The 18,691-nt window shown below is 44.7% G+C and overlaps 3 protein-coding genes across 3 annotated transcripts; 1 reads left to right on the top strand and 2 right to left on the bottom strand.

The window, feature by feature from the left end:
* Positions 1 to 8,819: 8,819 nt before the first annotated feature.
* Positions 8,820 to 13,594, top strand: LOC123444157. The gene is made up of 12 exons (XM_045120786.1): positions 8,820 to 8,963; positions 9,055 to 9,153; positions 9,246 to 9,330; positions 9,454 to 9,523; positions 10,467 to 10,527; positions 10,667 to 10,720; positions 10,886 to 11,039; positions 11,128 to 11,224; positions 11,636 to 11,745; positions 12,139 to 12,245; positions 12,958 to 13,068; positions 13,149 to 13,594. Exons 1-12 carry the CDS (start codon positions 8,877 to 8,879, stop codon positions 13,263 to 13,265), a joined length of 1,152 nt encoding a protein of 383 aa, XP_044976721.1. The 5' UTR covers positions 8,820 to 8,876; the 3' UTR covers positions 13,266 to 13,594.
* On the bottom strand, positions 13,354 to 15,755 carry LOC123444159 (reticulon-like protein B9). The gene is made up of 5 exons (XM_045120789.1): positions 15,158 to 15,755; positions 14,866 to 15,046; positions 14,602 to 14,743; positions 14,293 to 14,362; positions 13,354 to 14,116 (listed from the first exon to the last, which is right to left on the bottom strand). The coding sequence occupies exons 1-5, from the start codon at positions 15,255 to 15,257 to the stop codon at positions 13,950 to 13,952; spliced, it is 660 nt and encodes a 219-aa protein (XP_044976724.1). The 5' UTR covers positions 15,258 to 15,755; the 3' UTR covers positions 13,354 to 13,949.
* Positions 15,756 to 15,759: 4 nt separating this feature from the next.
* On the bottom strand, positions 15,760 to 17,366 carry LOC123444158. Its single transcript, XM_045120787.1, has 2 exons — positions 16,095 to 17,366; positions 15,760 to 15,975 (listed from the first exon to the last, which is right to left on the bottom strand). The coding sequence occupies exons 1-2, from the start codon at positions 16,551 to 16,553 to the stop codon at positions 15,763 to 15,765; spliced, it is 672 nt and encodes a 223-aa protein (XP_044976722.1). The 5' UTR covers positions 16,554 to 17,366; the 3' UTR covers positions 15,760 to 15,762.
* Positions 17,367 to 18,691: the final 1,325 nt, after the last annotated feature.

Genomic DNA, 18,691 nt, shown 5'->3' with positions numbered 1-18,691 from the left:
GTCACTAAGTGGGTAGAAGCTATCCCCACTAGTAGTGCTGATCACAACACTTCTATCATTATGCTTAAAGAAGTTATCTTCCCTAGATTTGGAGTCCCTAGATATCTAATGACCGACGGTGGTTCACACTTCATTCATGGTGCTTTCCGTAAAACGCTTGCTAAGTATGATGTCAACCATAGAATTACGTCTCCCTATCAACCTCAGTCCACTGGTCAAGTAGAGCTAAGTAATAGAGAGATTAAAGTGATTCTGCAAAAGACTGCCAACAGGTCTAGAAAGAATTGGTCTAAGAATCTCGATGATGTAGTGTGGGCTTATAGAACTGCCTATAAGAATCCCATGGGCATGTCTCCGTACAAAATGGTGTACCGTAAAGCATGTCATTTACCTCTTGAGCTAGAGCATAAAGCTTATTGGGCAATCAAAGAGCTCAACTTTGACTTCAAACTTGCCGGTGAGAAGAGGTTATTTGATATTAGCTCGCTTGATGAGTGGAGAACTCAGGCATATGAGAATGCCAAGTTGTTCAAAGAGAAGGTTAATAGGTGGCATGATAAGAGGATACGAAAGCGTGAGTTCAATGTAGGTGATTATGTCTTGCTATATAACTCTCGTTTAAGATTCTTTGCAGGCAAGCTTCTCTCTAAATGGGAAGGTCCCTATGTTGTTGAGGAAGTATATCGTTCCGACGCTATCAAGATCAACAACACGGAAGGTAATTGTCCGAGAGTGGTAAATGGGCAGAGAATCAAGCATTATATCTCAGGTACCCCCATAAATGTTGAAAGCAATATTATAAATACCATAACTCCGGAAGAATACCTAAGGGACATTTATCAGCCTGTTTCAGACTTCGAAAATGAAGAGGTATGTGATTCGGTAAGAAAACAGAGTCCAAAACTTTTCCAGTAGGAAATTTTCTCCGTTTTGGAATATTTGAAAAAATTAAAAAATTGGAAGTAGTCCGGAAAGTGCGCGAGGAGGCGACAAGCCTGCACAGCGCGGGCCCACCCCCTGGCCGCGCCGTGAGGGCTTGTGGCCACCTCGTGCGCCTCCCGGACTCCGTTTTCGTGCAGGGTACTCCTTCTGGTCTGAAAAATCATTATATATACTTCGGTTTGGTCTGACCCCTGCATCACGCAGATTTCCTCTGTTTTTCGTTTCGAGCCTGTTTCTGCCGTAGATCTAGGTCAAGATGTCTTCTCATGATTCAGAGGGGGGAGCTATGTGGCTGATTACCTTGCTAACCCCAAGGTATATGGGGACCTTGATCCTTATGGCTGGACCTCTCATGAGGAAGAAGATTATGATCCCAAGGGGAAGGAACAAATGAGTTCCGATGAAGAGGAGGCTCCTCTACCTCAACTTGGACGCACGCATGTGGAGTTCAAGAAGTCGAGCCTCCCTGACTCAAGGAAGAAGCCTAAGACCTTGTTCATCCCTTCTCATTTCTTGCAGGAGAGTAAGCAGGAATTATGCCAGAGGGTGTTGAAGCTTGAAGAGGAAAATGATGATCTGAGGGAGCAAAATTTTATGCTTAGGTGGAAATTAAACAAGCTCAAGACCGCTTCAACAACTCCTCCACCTTCACCACCAAAGGAAGACAACTGAGCATTGGTATGGGCAATCCCCTTGGCTTGTGCCAAGCTTGGGGGAGTTGCCCCGGTATCGTATCACCATCACATCTTTTGCCTTTACCTTTGTTTTAGTTTTTCTTTTCAGTTTTTTTCTCTACTAGTTTTAAAAGTCTTAGTGTTTTAGTCTTGAGTTTTGCTTTGTGTCACCCCCGATGTATTCGAGCTCGTGAGCCATATAATAAAGAGTGTCTTAGTTGAAGGGCTTTGCCTCTTGCCATGATCAAAAGAGTGAGAATAGAACAAAAGCATAAAAGATCATGTAGTGATCTTATGGGAAGTGATGGCTTCACATATAAAAAGAATGAGGATTGAAACTTGTTGAGGGTAGGCAAATGTAGACCTTGGTCACTGTTGCAATTAATAGGAAGTGATAAAGAAGGAGAGGTTCACATATAAATATATCATCTCTGACACCATCTATGATTGTGAACACTCACTAAACTATTGCATGCCTAGAAGTAGAAGTTGGACAAGGAAGACAACATAATGAATTGTGTTTGCTTGGCTTCGAACAATGTTATATGATTAGAGATCCCTTAGCATGGGACGATTGCTTCCACCTCACATTAGCCAAAACTCCCGCACCAAGTAGAGATACTACTTGTGCATCCATAAACCATCAACCCAGTTTTGCCATGAGTATCCACCATACCTACTTATGGATTGAATAAGATCCCTCAAGTAAGTTGTCATCGGTGCAAGCAATAAAAATTGCTCTCTAATATGTATGATCTATTAGTGTGTGGAAAATAAGCTTTATACGAACCTGTGATGAGGAAGACATAAAAGCGACAGACTGCATAATAAAGTTCTTTATCACAGGAGGCAATATAAAGTGATGTTCCTCCGCACTAAGAGGACACACATCCAAACCTCAAAAGCGCATGACAACCTCTGCTTCCCTCTGCGAAGGGCTTTACTTGATCCATGCTTTACTTTGTGAAGGAATTATCACTTTAGCATGAGAGATTATATGTTGGTATTGCTGTTCTGATCTTGATTATGATGCATGCATGTCCGTATCTTGTTTTGTCGACACCTCTCTCCCTAAACATGTGGACATATTTATTGAGCTCGGCTTTCGCTTGAGGACAAGCGAGGTCTAAGCTTGGGGGAGTTGATACGTCCATTTTGCATCATGTTTTCATGTTGATATTTATCGTTTCTTTGGCTGTTATTTCACTTCACGGTACTATTCTTATGCCTTTTCTCTCTTATTTTGCAAGGTTTACATGAAGAGGGAGAATGCCGGCAACTGGAATTCTGGCCTGAAAGTGGAGCAAAGTTGAGATACCTATTCTGCGCAACTCCAAACGTCGTAAAAATCAACGAGGATTTTTTCCCGATTTATCAGAGGGGGGCGTGCAGGTGGCCACAAGCCTGCATGGCGCGGCCACCCCCCCAGGTCGTGCCATGAGGGCTTGTGGGCACCATGCAGGCCCACTTGCCCCCCTCTTTTGCTATATGAAGGGTTTCGTCCAGGAAAAAAATCAGAGAGGAGCTTTTTCATGGTTTCACCGCCGCCACGAGGCGGAACTTGAGCAGAACCAATCTAGGGCTCCGGCAGGACGATCCTGCCGGGGAAACTTCCCTCCCGGAGGGGGAAATCGTCGCCATCATCATCACCAACACTCCTCTCGTCGGAGGGGACTCGTCACCATCAACATCTTCATCAACACCATCTCATCTCCAAACCCTAGTTCATCTCTTGTAACCAATCTCCGTCTCGCGACTCCGATTGGTACTTGTAAGGTTGCTAGTAGTGTTGATTACTCTTTGTAGTTGATGCTAGTTGGATTATTTGGTGGAAGAGTTTATGTTCAGATCCTTGATGCTACTCATTACCTCTCTGGTCATGGATATGATTATGCTTTGTGAGTAGTTACTTTTGTTCCTGAGGACATGGGATAAGTCATGCTAATAGTAGTCATGTGAATTTGGTATTCCCGGTAATTTGATATGTTGTATGTTGTTTTTCCTCTAGTGGTGTTATGTGAACGTCGACTACATAACACTTCACCATTATTTGGGCCTAGAGGAAGGCATTGGGAAGTAGTAAGTAGATGATGGGTTGCTAGAGTGACAGAAGCTTCAACCCTAGTTTATGTGTTGCTTCGTAAGGGGCTGATTTGGATCCACTAGTTTAATGCTATGGTTAGACTTTGTCTTAATTCTTCTTTCGTAGTTGCGGATGCTTGCGAGAGGGGTTAATCATAAGTGGGATGCTTGTCCAAGTAAGGGCAGTACCCAAGCGCTGGTCCACCCACATATCAAACTATCAAAGTAACGAACGCGAATCATATGAACATGATGAAACTAGCATGACAGAAATTCCCGTGTGTCCTCGGGAGCGTTTTTCCTCCTATAAGACTTTGTTCAGGCTTGTACCTTGATACAAAAGGGATTGGGCCACTTTGCTGCACCGTTGCTACTTTTGTTATTTGTTGCTTGCTACGAATCGTCTCACCACACAATCACTTGTTACCGACAATTTTAGTGCTTGCAGATTTTTCCTTGTTGAAAACCACTTGTCAGATCCTTCTGCTCCTTGTTGGGTTCGACACTCTTACTTATCAAAAGGACTACGATTTATCCCCTATACATGTGGGTCATCACCCCCGGGTCTACTTCACATTATATTTTCAGCTCCACACTTTTACTTTGTTTCACTTTCCGCCTTCAGATCTCACCTTACAATCAATCTTGAAGGGATTGACAACCCCTTTGTAGCGTTGGGTGCAAGTTTGCTGTTTTTGCGCAGGTACTTTAGGAACTTGGCTTGATACTCCTACTGGATTGATACCTTGCTTCTCAAACTGAGGGAAATACTTACTCCTACTGTGCTGCATCACCCTTTCCTCTTCAAGGGAAAAACCAACGCAATCTCAAGAGTAGCATTTAACCAGTGTCGTGTTGGTCCTTTGAGCTTTAATAGCAAGTATTTTATGGCATGGATATCATCTCATGGGCCCATATGAATGTGGAGAAGGAAGTGTTCGATCCACACAGCCGGGTCTGCTGTCCCGTTGTATAGTTCGATGTTTACGAGTTTAAACCCTTCAGGGAACTGATGCTGCATCACCTCGTCCGTAAAGCACATTGGATGAGCGGCGCCCCTGACCCGGGCTATGTCACGCCCAAGGTCGGATGTCATCCAGACACGATGTTGTTCCCAATCTCTATCATTTCGGTCGAGCCAAGCTTGGTATTTGTCCCGTCTAGCAAGAGTATACCCTCTAGATCCATAGATGGATCTTGTGTGACCTTCTCTAGCGCCCAGGTCATGTCGTAGGTCGTATGGGTCCTCAGGCTCCTTCATTCTCCTGTAGGGAGTGCAGGTGGGTATTCGACCTCTCCAGCCGCTCTGTCCCGTCCTCGAGGGGGCGGTCGGGCTAGTTGTCCTGAGTGCGTCTGTGGTGTGCAAGCTCAAGGACTTTGTCATCAAATAGTGGCAGCAAATGTTGGCATGAATAACTTTTGTTTTGATTCAGTCGTTCATTGTCGTACCCTTCTTTGGCTGCTAGGACTTTTGTCCATCTGTCGTTAGGGTATCTTGTTCGGCTTTTAGCTGTTCATGCTGTTTCTTCAGACTTTGGGCAGTGGCTATAAGTTGCCGCTTGAACCGTTCTTGATCTAGTGGATCCCCGGGTACAATGAAATCTTCGGCTCCGAGGCTAACCTCCTCTTTGGAGGGAGGGAGGTAGTTGATGTCCTCGGAGTCATTAAGCCTGAGGGTTATGATCCCCATGCCCCTCTGAGTCATATGGTTGTTGTTCGTGGGCAGCAAGGTCGCGATGTCTTCTATGTTATCCGGGGTATCATCCTCTCCGGTGCCCGTGTTGCTTTCCCTGCCCTTGCGCCCCTTGGATCATTTGCGGTGACGTCGGCGCTTGGGTGGCTCCTCGCCATTCTTTCTGGGGATGCCATCACCACTCTTTCCAGTGTTGTTAGGGGTGTCTACCATACACACATCATAGGTGGAGGTAGCTATCCACCGTCCAGTGGTGTGAAGGGCATTGGCTTCGACATCTTCGTCGATGTCCTCGGCCTCCTCAGAGGCGTAGTCCAACATATCGGTTAAGTCTTCAATAGTGGCTACTAAGTGGGTGGTGAGTGGGATGTAAAATTCCCTATGGCCTGCCTCAAGACTATCCGAGTACAGGGCGAGGCCGGGCCGTCCATAATGTTCATTGTTTGGATCCAGGCCAACGTCCCGTTCAACCGCGAGAGGTCGGACGACTTGGCCTTCCAAAGCCTTTTGGAGTTGACCTCCGACGTGTTGGCACAAGGATAGTGTTCGACCGAGGCCGACCCCTGGTCTTAGGATGCCGTAATCAGATCTGAGCTCAAAACCGGATCCAAGGTGAGAATTGACCCAGGGACGGGGTCGAGCATGAGGCCCGAAGTTAAGGCTTTGGAATTTCTGGGCTCACCGGGTGAGGCCGAGAGCTCGGTAAGGATCAAATCGCCCTGGGAGTCGGCGAGGAACTCTAGGTTCCTAAACCTAATCTCTTGATTCGGGGAGAAACTTCTGACCTGGTCAAGATGGGCGGTCGGACGAGTGTGCAACACAATACTGCCAAACACGAGTATCTGTACAGGGAAGAGTACGTCCGTGTTGGAGATATCATTGCTGATGATTAGGTGAGCCATCGATCCTTTGGTGATCCCACAACGGAACTCTTAGTGAAAGCACCAATGTCGGTGTCAAAACCGATGGATCTCGGTTAGGGGGTCCCGAGCTGTGGATCTTGGATCAATGGGGAACAGGGAACACAGGGACAATATTTACCCAGGTTTTGGCCCTCTCGAAGAGGTAAAACCCTACGTCCTGCTTGATTGTATTGATGTGTGTATGACGATTATAAAGTCGATCCGCCACGAGATCAGATGAACTAAACCTTAGATGGTGATTCTACCCTCTACAAACTAAAACCCTTTGGTTTATATAGACGCCGGGGGTACCTAGGGTTACACATGGTCGATTGCCATCAGGGAGGTAAACACTCTGATTCTTCCATCTTGACTTGGAGGACACACCAAGACAACACAAATTTCCTTCCTAAACACGGGGTCGCTTTATAGTTCGGTCTTCAAGTAATAGCCAAAGAGCGGCTCACTTGTCTGGCCCATAAAAGATAGGCCGGCGTCCCGAGGACCCCTTAGTCCCGTACTCCCTCAGGAGCAAGCAAGGGAGGGACAACAAGAAGGGAATAACGGGATCGAGCATTGATAACCCACAAGCGTAGGGGGTCGTTTGTAGACTTTTTCAATAAGCAAGAGTGTCAAACCCAACGATGAGCTAAAGGTAGAACAAGTATCCCCTCAAGTTCTGTCGACCACTGATACAACTCTACGCACACTTAATGTTTGCTTTACCTAAAACAAGAATAAAATTAGAAATAAATTGCAAGATAACAAAGAACAAATAAATAAAAGTTAGGTGCTTCTTAGTAAAAAGCTTTTTGTGTAACGCAAGAAAAAAATTGTCCATTTGCAAGTGAATATAACATGATAAATACTTATCATGTGCAATGAGCGAGAGACATACACTAACACACTTTCCGTACTTGAATCATATGCACTTATTATTGGACCTCTAGCAAGCATCCACAACTACCAAAAATCATTAAGGTAAACCCAACCATAGCATTAAACATCAAGTCCTCTTTACTCCCATACGAGCACAACTCCCTTACTCGGGTGTAAGTTTCTGTCACTCTCGCCACCCACTATAAGCGAACCATGAATATATTGCAAACCCTTCAAAGTGTATCCTTCACGTGTGCGCCTCACGGAAGGCACCTTAAGATAGCACCATATCAACACACAACTCATATCACAATTATCATGTAGGACAAATAGATCTACTCAAACATCATAGGATAGCCACATATCGTCGGGAGTATGTAGCGTTGAGCACCATGTTTAAGTAGAGAGTTACAGCGGGAAAAGAGGAGTTACACCGCTGCATAAAGGGGAAGAGAGTTGGTGTTGACGGCGACAAGATTGTTGATGTAGATCGCCGTCACGCTCCTTGCCCCAGCGACACTCTGGCGCCACCGGGAGAGAGGGGGAGAGAGCCCCCTCCTTCTTCCTTGGCCTCCCCCTAGATGGGAGGAGAGTTCCCCCTCTGGCCCATGACCTTCATGGCGGCGGAGGGGCAAGAGCCCCTCTGAGATTGGATCTCCCTCCGTGGACCTCCGTTTACGTTGATTCCACCTCCCAAAAATCACATATATTCCAAAATAATTCTCCATAAATTTTTATCGCGTTTGAACTTCGTTTGATATGAATATCCTGTGAAACAAAAAACATGCAACAAACATAAACTAACACTTGGCACAGGATCAATATGTTAGTTCAATAAATTATATAAAATGTTGCTAAAAATATATGAAAGTTGTATAATATTGACATGAAACAATTAAAAATTATAGATACGACGGAGACGTATTAAGCATCATGTCGGTCACCGACAATCGCCGAAACTCTTAACTAAAGCCTTCATCGTCACAAGATCTCAACAATTTATTGCGATCACCCAAAAAAACCAATACCATCGGCCCCACACCACATTATTGAGTCACCGCCGCTGTCATCACCGTCGTCCCCATTGTCGTTGGCGTCGTTGCTGCCATTGCCACAACCACTGCCCCCTTGGTTTTCCGATGTGGTTTTGCGACAGAGATACACCTCATTGACAAATGAACCTCTATGTGAAGTCGGACATTGGGAATGGGTCTTTTGAGGAGGTGCAAAAAGGACCCACTTGAAAATCCATATGTTTAAGAGACGTGATGAGATTTATATTGAGGAAAGATACTCGGTTGGATGGTTATCCCTAGAAGAAACTCGGTTGGATGGTTAAGTGGACAACGATATTTCTAGCCTATGAGGGTTCGGATCCCGTTGCTCGAGTTTATTTCTGAATTTATTTTAGATTTTTTGACAATGCACATTCGTTGAAAGGAGAACATTCCGTTGGGTACAAGTCGTCTTTAATAACTTCGTCAATCTTAAAATGACATGTCGGTTTTGTCTCTCAAAAATGCTTATGGAGATAGTATGCATGTATGTGTTCGTAGGGATGAGTGTTTTCACGTGAGCGTTTCAAAAAATCTTTGATGTCCATTGCAAGAAAAATAAAAAAGAAATCTTTGATGCCGGTTGGGACGGCATCACCGTTGGCTGCCTGACCGGACGAATTGCCCCCGTCGTCCCCAAAGAATCGTGATGGAGACCTGGGTCCGCGCCGCCGTGGAGGCCATCCACTCGTCTCGAGCCCAAGCCGTCATCTATCTCGCCGGCGGCGCCTCCCAGGTACCGCCCTCTTCTTCTGCTCCCCCGCGGCAGCTCTACTGTAAATCTGTACTCGCCAGATTCCAACTGTCCGACACCTCGACCGCCGCAGGCGGTCGGTTGGCTCCTCTCCGTGCCCGGCGCTTCCGGCAGCGTACTCGAGGTCGTCGTACCCTACTCCAGGGCCTCCATGGCGCAGCTGCTCGGCAAGGTAAACGCGACCGCATACTCCCGTACTCGGACCCCTTTGGACTTTGGAGCCATCAGACTGACCAACCGACCGACCATGCTTTTGGTTTCTAGTTGCCGCTGCAATTCACGAGTAAGCAGGCTGCAGAGGACATGGCACTGGCCGCGTTCAACCGTGCCCTGAAACTTTCTGGACCAGGTCTCTGCCCCTTAACTTCATATCGCGGGATCTGTCGATCATTCCGCACACGGGCTTACATTCTGCACACAACATAATCTGTGTTTGCCATGAATTTAAGTAACCGGGTGAGAATACTCGCAGGTCTACAAGTAATGGGTGTTGGATTTACTGGGTCTCTCGCTAGCTCACGTCCAAAACATGGCGACCACAGGTATGCCTCCCCCCCTCCCCCCTTTTTACAGTAGCAATAATTTGAGGAAGAAGGAAACCACCAAAGATTTTATAGTTGCTAGCGCAATGCCCGTGCGTTGCAACAAAACCATAAAACAAGGAGTTACCACTGGCTTAGGAAATCGTCAAAAGATGATGGTGTCCTGCGGCTGTTCCATGGTTCACGGTTAAAAAGAGAGCAAAAGTATAACTAAAGATCATGTTGCAGCCAATACAGGGTCTCTAGTGACCATAGCAGGTCATTTGCAAGATATATATTGAGATAACTTTTGGAATTTTGAAACATAGGAGAAGTGCATGAGTAAGTTGAATGCACAAGATCATGGATTAGGTAGGATGACAACATCTATCGCCGTGTTGAAATTGGAATTTGTTTGCCCTCTTCTGCTATGACGTAGAAATGGAAGAATTGGCTGGGCAGAGAAACTAAAATCAAGAACCATGATTTTGAGTTGGAGTCGCATACCTGCATTTATACCATGATCCCTTGAGTGGTTCTATTATTCAGTAATAGTTACAGTACCTAACCCAAAGCTTATCAGTTATTAGAGTTAGTTTTTTTTTGCAAGAAGTTATTAAAGTTAGTTAACTGGGTACAAGTTTAAAACATTAAATGTTCATCAAATTAGGGCAGTGACTATACTAGCATGTCGACATAACATGTGATATGAACATACATAAGCTAACCTATTATTGATACGAATTAACTTCTTGCTTACAATTTTTTTAATGTGCCTATGACATTTAGAGCTTTGTTGCTCTAGTTTCTATGACAGGAGCCTGAATACATGATGTATTACGCACAATTCCCAGCTTTTGGGGTAGCAGTGGATCTTTTTCTCTTTACTATGATAATAGCATTTAAGTTTGTTAAGTTTGCGTCTTTCTGCTCTATATGATATTTGAAACTCGTGTTCAAACAGGTTTTATGTGTCAACGCGCACACAAAATTGCCTCAGGACATCACATGTAACATTGTCGAAGGTACTACCAATACTCTTTACTCTTAACAAAGCATTTCTCCGGGATCAATGTCATGATTATGCTGTGCTTCTGGGCAATTTTTGCATCCTGGCATTTACAGTATTTTTTGGAGAAAAACTTCTATAGCATCTTTATGTAGGGTTTACGGAGCAGAGAGGAAGAAGACAAGGTCTCAAGCTGCTTTGTGCTTAAGGTTTGTTATATACTCCATATATACTAGTTCTGATTGATAACAGTTTAGTAGATTAGTGAATAGGAGCAAGCAATCCTGAGATCATTGTCTCAGGATTAACGTTACTTTTCCTTAAGCGATATTCACAGTTAGCTCTCTTCCTTACAAAAATCTACTGTGCTCCAGGCAATCGCTGATGCATGCAGAGTTTCTGCAACCATTCAGTCAGACGTTCAAGAACCTGAAATTCCAAAAGAAAGTGTGGAACAATTTGATGAAGACCAAGAGCTCCAGCAAGTTATTGATGGTCAAGTCTGCATGAAAGTATACCACTTTGCTGGTATACCTGATGCTCAAAGTTGCTATCTTTTTTCGTACCAGATTTTTTTCATTTTCATTCTTAATCATATTAGTATCGTGATTTGTAGATCCAACGGAAAAGAACTTTGACAGGAAACTAATTCTACCTGGTTCATTCAATCCCTTGCATGATGGTCACCTTAAGTTGTTAGAAGTTGCATCAAGGTGAGATATAATCAAATCAAACATTTGCACAGCTGGATTATGTCATTCTAAAAATTAGCAATGCGAGAATATATTAAAATTATACACAATAATGTGGTGTATAATTTGCTCTGCTAAATTGGAAGGTGAGATATAATGAAATCAACTATTTGTACAATTGAATTTTGTTATCCTAAAATTTATCAAGGTAAAAATATGTAAAATTGGGTATGGAGTTATGTGGTGTAAATTGTACTTTGTTAAACTGGAAATGTTTCTTACAGTAGTGACTTAATGGAAAAATGATAATGCAATACATTTTGATATAGCTGTTTGTGTAGAAAATATATGCTACATTATTTTATTAAACCTTTTGCTTGCTGAAGTCCCCAAAGAGTATTTGACCTTTTTTCATGGATCCGCTCATTGCAGCATGTGTGATGATGGGTTTCCGTGCTTTGAGATATCAGCAATAAATGCCGACAAACCCCCCCTGTCTATTGCAGAAATTAAGCGCCGTGTTGAGCAATTCAGAAAAGCAGGTATGACTATGACTAACTGCTATAGTGCATAGTATTACAGTCATACTTGGATTTTCTTTCGAACTATTTATCATGTGGCCTACCCTCTATTTGGCTATATTCCTAGTGCTCTTATTCGATTGCTATGCCAGTCTAATGAATGTGCTTTAGTTTGAGGTTACAGAGGTATAATTTCGTATTCAGTCATGTAGTCATGTTTGCTGATATATCATTTAACAGTGATTCTGGGACACAGATGTGTCCAGACATGCTTCTTACTTTGTTTTACCAATCACCATCTACTACCTCTGTTTCTTTGGCTTTGTGTGGCAAGATAAAACTATGTTTATCTTTAAGGGAAAAATCATCCAATTAATCAGTGACTATGCGAGTCTTTGATTCTTTTTGATGCAGGGAAGAATGTGGTCATATCTAACCAACCATACTTTTATAAGAAGGCAGAACTTTTCCCAGGCAGTGCTTTTATAATTGGTGCAGATACTGCAGCTAGGCTTGTAAATGTAAGCTTGCTGGAGCTGACCGTTAGATTACCGAGCAGTTAGTTTGCTTTGTAAAATTAGCTTACCAAGTGTTCCCTTTTTCATTAGATATAATTAATGATAAAATGCTTTGTGGCATTCTTCTAAATAAAAAGGCAGTGGTCCTGCCGGTTCCTCGGATTATTTATAGATATAATTAATAATAAGATGCTCTGTGGCATTCTTTTAGTTTCTTCTCAGCTCATGCTTACTTCTGAATATGAAATGTGATATGTCATTTAGTTATGTGAAAGAAAAACCCAGCATCTACTGACATGGTTAAGTAAAATAAAATAAAATACCAACTGCTCAACTCAGCATTCACAGTATTGAGCTCTTTCAAAGCCCAGACTGCATTTCTGCATTGGTTTCTACAAATGGACACCCCTACCAAACATGTTAGTAAAATGATATGCCCAATTCCAAAAGAATCCTTTTCTTACGCAAGCAAATCTTTTCACCTGGGCACCTAGCATCAATGCAACATTCAGTATAACCGTAACAAGTGAAATTTCATGTAGATCTGATTTAGATGCCATTATTGTAAGTTATAAACATAAACTGATTTGTTATTCAGGATATATTTGGCCGAGACATATAATTCTCAAATTCAGTTCTGAATGCTATCTTAGAATGGGTGCTTGAAAATTGAGTGTTTTATTTCCCCAAACTAAATGAAGTTTACTCATGGCAGCCTAAGTATTATGGAGGTGACTACAACAGAATGCTGGAGATTCTTCTTGAATGTAAAAGCACTGGCACAACATTTCTGGTTGGTGGTCGAGAGATTGAAGGAGTATTCAAGGTATGAGATGACCTTGATGTTTTGTTTTACATGCACTGAAATTCTTTGTCTGCTTACGTACTTCACTATTTGTATTGAAGGTCCTTGAAGATTTGAACATTCCAACAGAGTTGAAGGACATGTTTATCCCTATACCAGAGGAGAAGTTCCGCATAGACATTTCATCTACTGAATTAAGAAAAAGCCAAGGGCTCTGATGTCTCGATCACATGGTCCTATTCTACACCAGATTCAAGACGTTTGTGTCTTGGGCGAATCTTTGTAACTAGTCATGGCAGTGTTTGATTTCATAGTTTTGCAATGCAAATAATAATTGTTATGTTTGTATTAGTAAACACAGGAACACATTCCATCACTACTACAAATGTCAGAAGGCAATGATTGTCCTGTTTTCTTTTCTTGGAAAGCCATGTAATTCTTTCTGTTTGCCTTTTTTGCTATGCTGTATTGTACACTTTTCATGTGTCATGAATGTACAGTCTCATTGGTGCCACAATTGAAAATGAGCAGAGTTGAATTCTTGGTAGTGACATACTTTTTTTTTTGAGATTATAGCATCACAGCTCTTCTCATATACTCCCTCCGTCTTGCAATATAAGACATTTTTGCAAGTTATATTAGCTTGCAAAAACGTCTTACATTATGCGACGGAGGGAGTCGATTGCTTAGCTGATGGAGTATGCTTGTATACATTAACAGGTACCGCACATCTGAATGCTAGCAGTCAGGTCTGAACTCAACTGGTGTTTCATCAGCTTCGCTCATCTGGGACTTGGTTTGTTCAATCATATTTTCTTATAGTTGGTTCATTTTTCTTGAAATCTACTCTAGTATCTTGGTAGGAATTACTATTATGCCCTGACAGCTTCATGGTGTTTATTTTATCTGAATTTCGTCTTGACAGGGCCTCTTGGTATTTTGTTGAGCAAATTGGAATCAACCTTCTCATAGAACTTCTTGATGTCTTGGCCACCCCTTGCAATGAGATGGTCAACTTGTGTCTCGTATTGTTGGTACAACACTGGCAAAGTGTGGGCGCACAAGAATCCTGTGGAAGTAAGAAGCACATACTTGTTATAGTATTTGGAATTTCAGTTTTATATTTTTCTGTGAGACTGCATTAGTTTATGTGTTCTCCTAGCATTCTTTCTGTAGTTACTAGCTAGTTAGTTCTACCTTTTGTATTTGGTTTTGTTGCACCTTGCTATTTTCTATTCTACTTACCAACATAGAGTAGGCTTGTGAAGCTGCAAGAACCTCCAATCACTGACAATACCAGCAGGGATCCTACCACCTTAACGATAGAAACAATTTGAATGTCAGTACAAGTTTAACTTGGAAGAGCAATAGCAAAATAACGTTGTGAATTATTGGCTAAAGACGTTGTTTTGAGTGGTGCGTCGTGTCTAATCAGGTTGATTTATAGATCTTTAAAGTGTCTGTATTAATCCATAATATCGGTCTGGAACAAGACTTGTCACATGGTCTGTCTTTTCTTGTCAAAGATACGTGGCAAATAAGTGGATTTAGTACCATGAGGAATTTCTTCAGATCATTTCCACATGCGATATCATAAAGAAGAGATAGAGCATATTCCAATTTGTGGTGAATGGTCAAGGCCATTTCTCTGAAGGCGTGCTTAGAGATGACGACTTTTGGTATCCTTGGTGGGGCTCTGCAATTTGAAATTGGTCAGCTGACCTTTCGATATTCTTGAAAGCTAAATGCTGGGATAGTTGCTCGGAAAATAAATAAATACTGGGACATCTCCTCTCTATGGAAAAAAGGAAGTCATGCCTGTCGAAGAGTGGTGCGGCATTTGACGCGATGAAGATGGCAAGCGTAGCGAAGATGGCGATCTGGCAAAGGAGCGGAACCACATTGTATTCAACCACGTCGAACAGGAACCATGTCAACGTGGCCCCAGCGAGAACCCCAACAGACACATTCCTGTTCTTCCACAGCAGAACGTCCGCGGCTGCAAAACCCTAACACCGGTGTCCATAACTACTACATCGACTTGGAGAGAAACTATGGTAATGAAGATAGTGTAGGGTAATCGCCTAGAAACAGAACAAGAACGGCGCACCTTTCCCTCCGCCCAGGATCCGGTGGATCGACTTGTGCCTGTGGAATGGCCTTGCGACGTGTGATCCATGGTCGGGATTGCTGGGGAAATGAGGCGGCATGGCTTCACGCGTTTGGGACGTTCACCTTGATTGATTTGTTATGTCTGATATGTTTAGTTGCAGAAATTGCATCTTTATAGGCACCTGAATGCTAGTATGACCTCTAAAGGGTAGGGAGCCTAGTTGGCAAGGAAAGGATAGCTTGGCCTGTAGGAGGATGAGCCATTGAGGGATGGGAATAAACTGATGCAGGGCAAGGGTTTCCTTCAACCAGGTAGTAGATGTTTTCTTCGTTACAGCCTAGAAGCAGGTTTAGCTGTTTGCCAGTAGTTTATGCCAGAAGCTTGCCGGAATTGCGGCAAAATCGACAAATCTAACCTCTCTAATGAAAAAAATCACAAACTGAACCGTATTTAAAAAAATTCGCTAAGCTGACCCTTTTATGTGGTGCCCAACACATAGGCGTCACACTACACTATGTGACGCCTTGGACGTAGGCGTCATACTCCCGTCCACGCTGGCGTCTGACCCCACCGCACCGCACTCTTCAGCATGTGCCACACCCTCACTTATTCGCTGCTCCTCGTCTCCCCGTCGACCAGGCCATCATCGCCCCTCTGCCTTCGTTTTCTCTTCTCCTTTCTCTGTCTCTTAGCTTCATCTCTATCTCTTCTTCCTGCATAGGAACGACAATGGAAGGGTAGCTTCGTCCGCAAAGTGTTGGAGGCTTCGTGCAACTTCCACGTGAGTCTGCTACGGCGGTGTGCACTATCAACAACTATTTTGAAAGAACAGAGTTCAGAACGAAGATAAAAAAAAGGAGGAGGACGCACACAGATTCACTCAATCACGACAGCCACGATCCTTAAACAGACAAGGCACCCAAGCCGGTCTCACCTCGCTGTCGTCGTCCTCAACCAGCAGGAGCTGCACCTGCCCCCGCTCTACCCAGCGCCTTGCCCGCACCGTGCCGGGCCCGCGCCTCCAGCTCCTCTCCCGCTGCCGCGCCCGGCCTTCGGCTCCCGCTGCGTTGCGTGCCGACGTCGCGCGCCCCAGCTCCCGGTTCACTTCGCGGTGTGCCTCTGAAGCTTGGTGCACCGGCAAGGCATGGGGGATAGCCGCAGTTCCTGTCGGTGTTAGCTCCCCCAACGGGCCCAAAGTGCTCCGGTCGGGTTGGCTCATTGGCCCCCTCCATCTCCATGGCGCCGCCCCGCCCGTGTCAGGATCCTCCATATGAGCACCTCCTTCCTCCTCTGAACTCTCTCGTCTTGCTTCGTTTCTCTGTGTCAGGAACAGAACAGAATCTCGTCGCCGCCGCCCATGGAGCTCGCCCGTCCGCATCATCCCAAGGCCCATCGTCACCGGGAATGGATTCCTCGTGCTCGGATCCGTCAAATCCCCAGCCTCCTTTCGCGTTTTCTCGCCATGGCCGCCGGCCTCTCACCAGGGTGTGACGCCTAAGCACTCGGCGCCACACTACCGTGAGTGCAACGCGTGAGGCTTAGGCGTCACACCTGCTGGGGGTGCAGTGCGGTGGGATCGGACGCCAGCGTGGACGGGAGTATGACGCCTACGTCTAAGGCGTCATATAGTGTAGTGTGACGCGTGTGTATTGGTAGTGTGACGCGTGTGTATTGGACGCCACACAAAAGGATCAGTTCAGCGAAAAATTTCAAACATGGTTCAGTTTATGAATTTTTTCATCAGAAAGGTCAGAAATATCGATTTTGCCCGGAATTGCGGATATTCTGTCAACATCGATGGGGTTCTGACCGTGAACTCGCGACGCATCCTGGCACGCTGCACTCGCCGTCTCCTACTCCAGCGTGAGAGTTTCCGTGACCCGGCCATGAAGATGCTTGCTGCTGTCTTTCTTATCTCTCACGGTGCTCGTCGCTGCCTTGTTGATTGTTAGAGCATCTCCAATAAGTCTGTATATGTAAAAATAACTAACTTATACAACACTTAAGCCCAAAAATAGTGCTTCAACAGTGTTGTATATGTAATTTTTTTTACAACACCAGCTTCAAGTGTTGTAAAAATTTGACTTTGATGTTGCAAATATACAACACAAAGGCTAGGTGTTATAAAACAACCAGCCACGCGCCAACCCCCAACTGCTCTTTCGTTTCCTTCCCCGCGCCCGCTAGCCGCTGCCCGAACTCGCCGCCTCCCGACCACGCCGAGCCCGCCGCGACTTCGCCGACCCGTTCCCGGCCGCCTTTCTCGCCGGCGCGCCACCGCGAGCTGCCCGATTTGGTCCCGGCCACAGGCCAAATTCATGGCGGCCGGAGCTTCTCTAGTTGGCCGAGGCGATGGGGTAGGCTTCTGCCTTGGCCGTGTAGTCGTCGCCGCCCAACGGCCCGCGGTGCAGGTGTAGCCGCCGCCCGCGCACCCGACGGCTCCCCCTTCTCGGTGAAGTGGCCGCCATCGGCCTGCTCACCGCTCCTCTCTGCCGCCCACCTGCTCCGCTGCGCTCCGTCTCTGGCTGACTGCTCCCGGCTGCTGACCGCTCCGCCGCCCGGTTGCTGACCGCACCGCCAGCCGATTTCTTCCACCTCGCAAGCAAGGTGTTCGACAAAATTCCAGAAGGTAAAAATAGATGAACTTGACCTTTTTTGTTGCATGCAAAGTAGTTTACCATTGATTTTCCGCATTGTAGATGAGCTCGTGTGGTTCTTCTTACGTGGACAATTACTCATCCTCATCGGATGATGAATTTGATTTGAACGAAGAAGAAGACATTGCAATGCTTGTGGCGATGCACAAGGGGAACTAGCAAACACGCGGTAGTTTCCGTTTATGGACGTGCTTTCATTCGGAGAGAACGGGTGGAAGCGCACAAAAGGTTGATGCGCAACTACTTCGTTCCACAACCCGTTGTTCCGGATAAATATTTTCAGCGCCGGTTCAGAATGTCCAAAGACTTGTTCATCCATATTTGCAATTCTGTGAAGCAACATGATCGAAGCTTCGAGCAGAGGAGGAATTGTGCAGGGTTGCTTGGACATATCATCAAACATGGATTTGGCATGCATACTTTGACATGCCTGGATCTTGCAATGACATCAATGTGCTCGACCGGTCACCTCTTTTTGCCAAGTTAGCAAATGAAGAAGGACCACCGGTGACCCTTGAGGCAAATGGCCACACATACAATTATGGGTACTATCTTACGGATGGCATGTACCCAAGGTGGAGTACATTTGTCAAGCCAATTTCCAAACCCCAAGGTAAGAAAGAACTCATCTTTCACAATGCACAAGTGGCGGCTAGGAAAGATGTTGAGAGGGCTTTTGGAATATTGCAATCCCAATATGCTATTGTGCGAGGGCCATCTAGTTTCATTTAGTTGTTTGTGTATTGTGTAAAACTATGTTGTATGTGTGATGCATTTGATGTTGTGGATTTGATGAACTATGTAATAATTTGATATTGTGGACATGTATATTTTTTTATTTCATTTTGTGTTGTTTTAAATTATGCAAATGTGG

Source organism: Hordeum vulgare, chromosome 3H, assembly GCF_904849725.1.
Source record: "Hordeum vulgare subsp. vulgare chromosome 3H, MorexV3_pseudomolecules_assembly, whole genome shotgun sequence".
In the NCBI taxonomy this organism is placed as follows: Eukaryota; Viridiplantae; Streptophyta; class Magnoliopsida; order Poales; family Poaceae; genus Hordeum; species Hordeum vulgare.
Note: the sequence above shows the minus strand (reverse complement) of the source record. Positions and strands in the feature narration are given on the sequence as shown.